This window comes from Scatophagus argus, chromosome 13, assembly GCF_020382885.2.
Source record: "Scatophagus argus isolate fScaArg1 chromosome 13, fScaArg1.pri, whole genome shotgun sequence".
NCBI lineage: Eukaryota > Metazoa > Chordata > Actinopteri > Scatophagidae > Scatophagus > Scatophagus argus.
This window is the reverse complement of record NC_058505.1, coordinates 12,768,646-12,771,640: the sequence shown is the minus strand read 5'-3', so window position 1 is coordinate 12,771,640 and position 2,995 is coordinate 12,768,646. Positions and strand designations below refer to the sequence as shown.

The 2,995-nt window shown below is 39.4% G+C and overlaps 1 protein-coding gene across 1 annotated transcript; it reads left to right on the top strand.

Annotated features, from left to right (window-relative positions):
* Window positions 1-1,616: 1,616 nt before the first annotated feature.
* On the top strand, window positions 1,617-2,790 carry LOC124069525 (complement C1q-like protein 2). The gene is made up of 3 exons (XM_046408751.1): window positions 1,617-1,857; window positions 1,994-2,116; window positions 2,237-2,790. Exons 1-3 carry the CDS (start codon window positions 1,635-1,637, stop codon window positions 2,515-2,517), a joined length of 627 nt encoding a protein of 208 aa, XP_046264707.1. The 5' UTR covers window positions 1,617-1,634; the 3' UTR covers window positions 2,518-2,790.
* The last annotated feature ends 205 nt before the right edge of the window (window positions 2,791-2,995 follow it).

The following is a 2,995-nucleotide window of genomic DNA, read 5'->3' as shown; positions in this document are numbered from 1 at the left end:
CACCATTTCTGTAAGGGTAATTTGATGTGACCAAGTCTAAATGTTGAATGTTGTTATTAATTAATGCATTAATTACAAAAAATGACAAATAATGTGACTCAAGCCTGCTGAACATTGGGTGTATTCATTGTGAACGGTTAAACAGGATATGTTTTTACTGGAGGCTTGAAGAGGAAACTTTTACGGAAGGCTTGAAGAGGAAACTCTCACAAGCACAAAGCCATTGCTGTAGGAATACACTGAGCTGATGCAAACACACAGATATAAACACATTAATACAGATATTAAAGTGAAACTGTTTCCTCTTACAAATGAAATTTCACTCAGTTCAGTACACTCAGAGGTTTTTCTGACACAAGCTGATTGGGTCTAATGTGACCAGCAGAAAATAATATTGCTGTTTTATTTTATTTATATGACTGTTGTGCTGTGTTTAAACAGGTCACAGATTTCTGTGGTTTCATTACAAAAGTAAAACAAGCAGACACAGAATTTGTCTCTCTCTCTCTGAGCTCTTTGTGCTCTTCGCTTAAAGTGTGTTTTTTATTATTAATAATAACATGTCTTTTTTTTTTAAGTACTTTGCAGACAGCTTTCTACTAATGCTGATACTTACTGATTACTTACTGTTTGACAGGCTGCATGATGTGAGGGCAAGAGAGAGGTCATATATCGGAGTTTAAAAATCTAGTGATTTCAAAATGGATAAACAGCACGTACATACAGTATACAGTATCTTACATATACGTTACTTATGGATATAATCCTCTCTGTTGGTCAGTTGTACCTGCCTGCCCTCTTGTGAACAGAGTGGATACAGCAGCCAGATCCAAGGGAAAAAAAATCACTTTTACATTTACAAATAGCACTGCGCTTGAAGAGTCTTTGTACATTATGTGCATTGTTTAACCAGAAAAGAAAATCACAGCCTTGCAGAAACAACCAGGAAGACAGAAGCAGATGCTTTTAAACACACACACACACACACACACACACACACCAACCAACACAAACACACATCACTCATTCACAAGCCCAAGTGTTGAAGTATAGGCTGAAAATGGAGATGAGATGTTGGATGAATGTCGGGGAGCTGAGAGCACCTCTGTGTGTCTGCTGTGTCCTCCCACTCAGTGTGCAATGTGAGAGGCAGACACAGAGCGTTCAGTCTATTTCAGTCCCTGGATATGCAAGGTCTTTTCTTCACTGTTCCCTCCAAGATGAGTGACTCATCCACAGGCAGAAAGACAACGCTCCTGCAGAAATCAGACCCTCCAAGTGGAAGAAACTGTGGTCAATCATGTGCAAATATGTTGACTTGCTCTCAAAGATCAGCATTATTACTGCTGACTCCTGGTTTGACGTAAACATTTATCTGTACTGTGTACAGTCATTCTAACTTGACTAAAATGTTGGTATTTTAAAGGCATTGTAGATGTAAAGGTGAGAGAGATTGATTGATTTATTGGATCACGAACTAAAGAACAACATAGAACAAGTTGGTAAAGACACAAGCATGAGTGTTGGGAAAAAAAGAGTTTTCTTCCTCCTTTGAATTCCAGGGCATTTCCTTGTCCATATTGTATAAAAAGCAGTGTGAGAAGAGCTGATCAAGACAAAGCAGTAGCTGAAAGATGAATACCTCAGTGGCTGTATTGGCTTTAACCCTCTTGTGTCTTTGTGTGGCTGATGTCCCACAGAGCCAAGCAGAAGAGGGCAGGAGCGGAGACTTCCCCAGGCCACCTTGTCCCTATGCGGCTAACACAGAAAACTGTTGCCAACTCATCTTAAGAGAACTGGAGGCCAAACTGAGAAACACTGAAAAACAATTAGAAGATCTGGGGCGAGCGATTCAAGGTAAGAACACACAAAGCTTTAGGTATTTGTTGTGTCACTGTGTCCGTATTTTTTTTTCACTGCTTTCAGGTTGCTTCAGCTTCATTTAAACAAATTGAACATTTAATAACCTCCCATTTCCATGTAAACTCTCAAGGTAACCGGGTGGCATTTGGAGCATCAATCGGCAACGTTGGAACTGTCGGACCTTTTAACGCTGAGATCACAATCACCTACAAAAATGTCTTCTCAAACACAGGGGCATACAACCCTGCGACAGGTAAATTCTCCATATTGATGTGTATTCATAGATGCATGGGTTCATCTGGATAAAATGGAAAGTATTATAAGTTACTGTGAAGTGGTAAAAGATGTAATTCTCCCTGTTGGTCATTCACAGGTATTTTTACAGCTCCTGTCAAAGGATTCTATTACTTCAGCTTCTCTGGCCATAATCCTACAACTAAACCAATGGGGCTGCGACTGATGAAGAATGGAGTACAGATGGTTACTGTATACAACCACCCAGCTGGAAACCGCTACGAGACAGCAACCAATGGCATGAATCTGCAGCTTGAAGTGGGAGACCAGGTGTACATGACACTCCGGCCCCACACCTGGATTCTTGATAATATCAATAGCCACAGCACCTTCATTGGCCATTTGTTGTTTCCTCTGTAGGTTAAATAACACTCAAATAAGCAAATAATAATAATAATAATAAAATGCTTCTTCACCGCTTATTAAGCTGTTTTCTGCTTATTAAAAGTCCTCCTATTTGGAACATTGTCTGTTAACTGTTTGGTACTGGGTTGAGCTTTTCTTTTTAGTATCCCTGTATAGCCTTCTGTTCTTGTTTTATAATTTCTTTTTCAGTTTTAGCTTAATTTAGGATTACCATAAAGCATGATTAAAGTCAAAAAATAATAAATGTGTCCCTGTATTGACACAGTACTCTCTGGCTTCTTGATTACATTTCCTCACATTTGCCTCACACTCACTTCACACCAACTTAACAGTGTATCTACTCCGGTTCTCCATGGGCTCATCACTGCTTCAATGGTAGAGACATGCTTAAGAACTTTCATGTGTTTCTCATGTGTTCCTGTGCTTAGGGTCATTCCTTGACTTGAATTTTTTTCGACTCCACATTGTAATC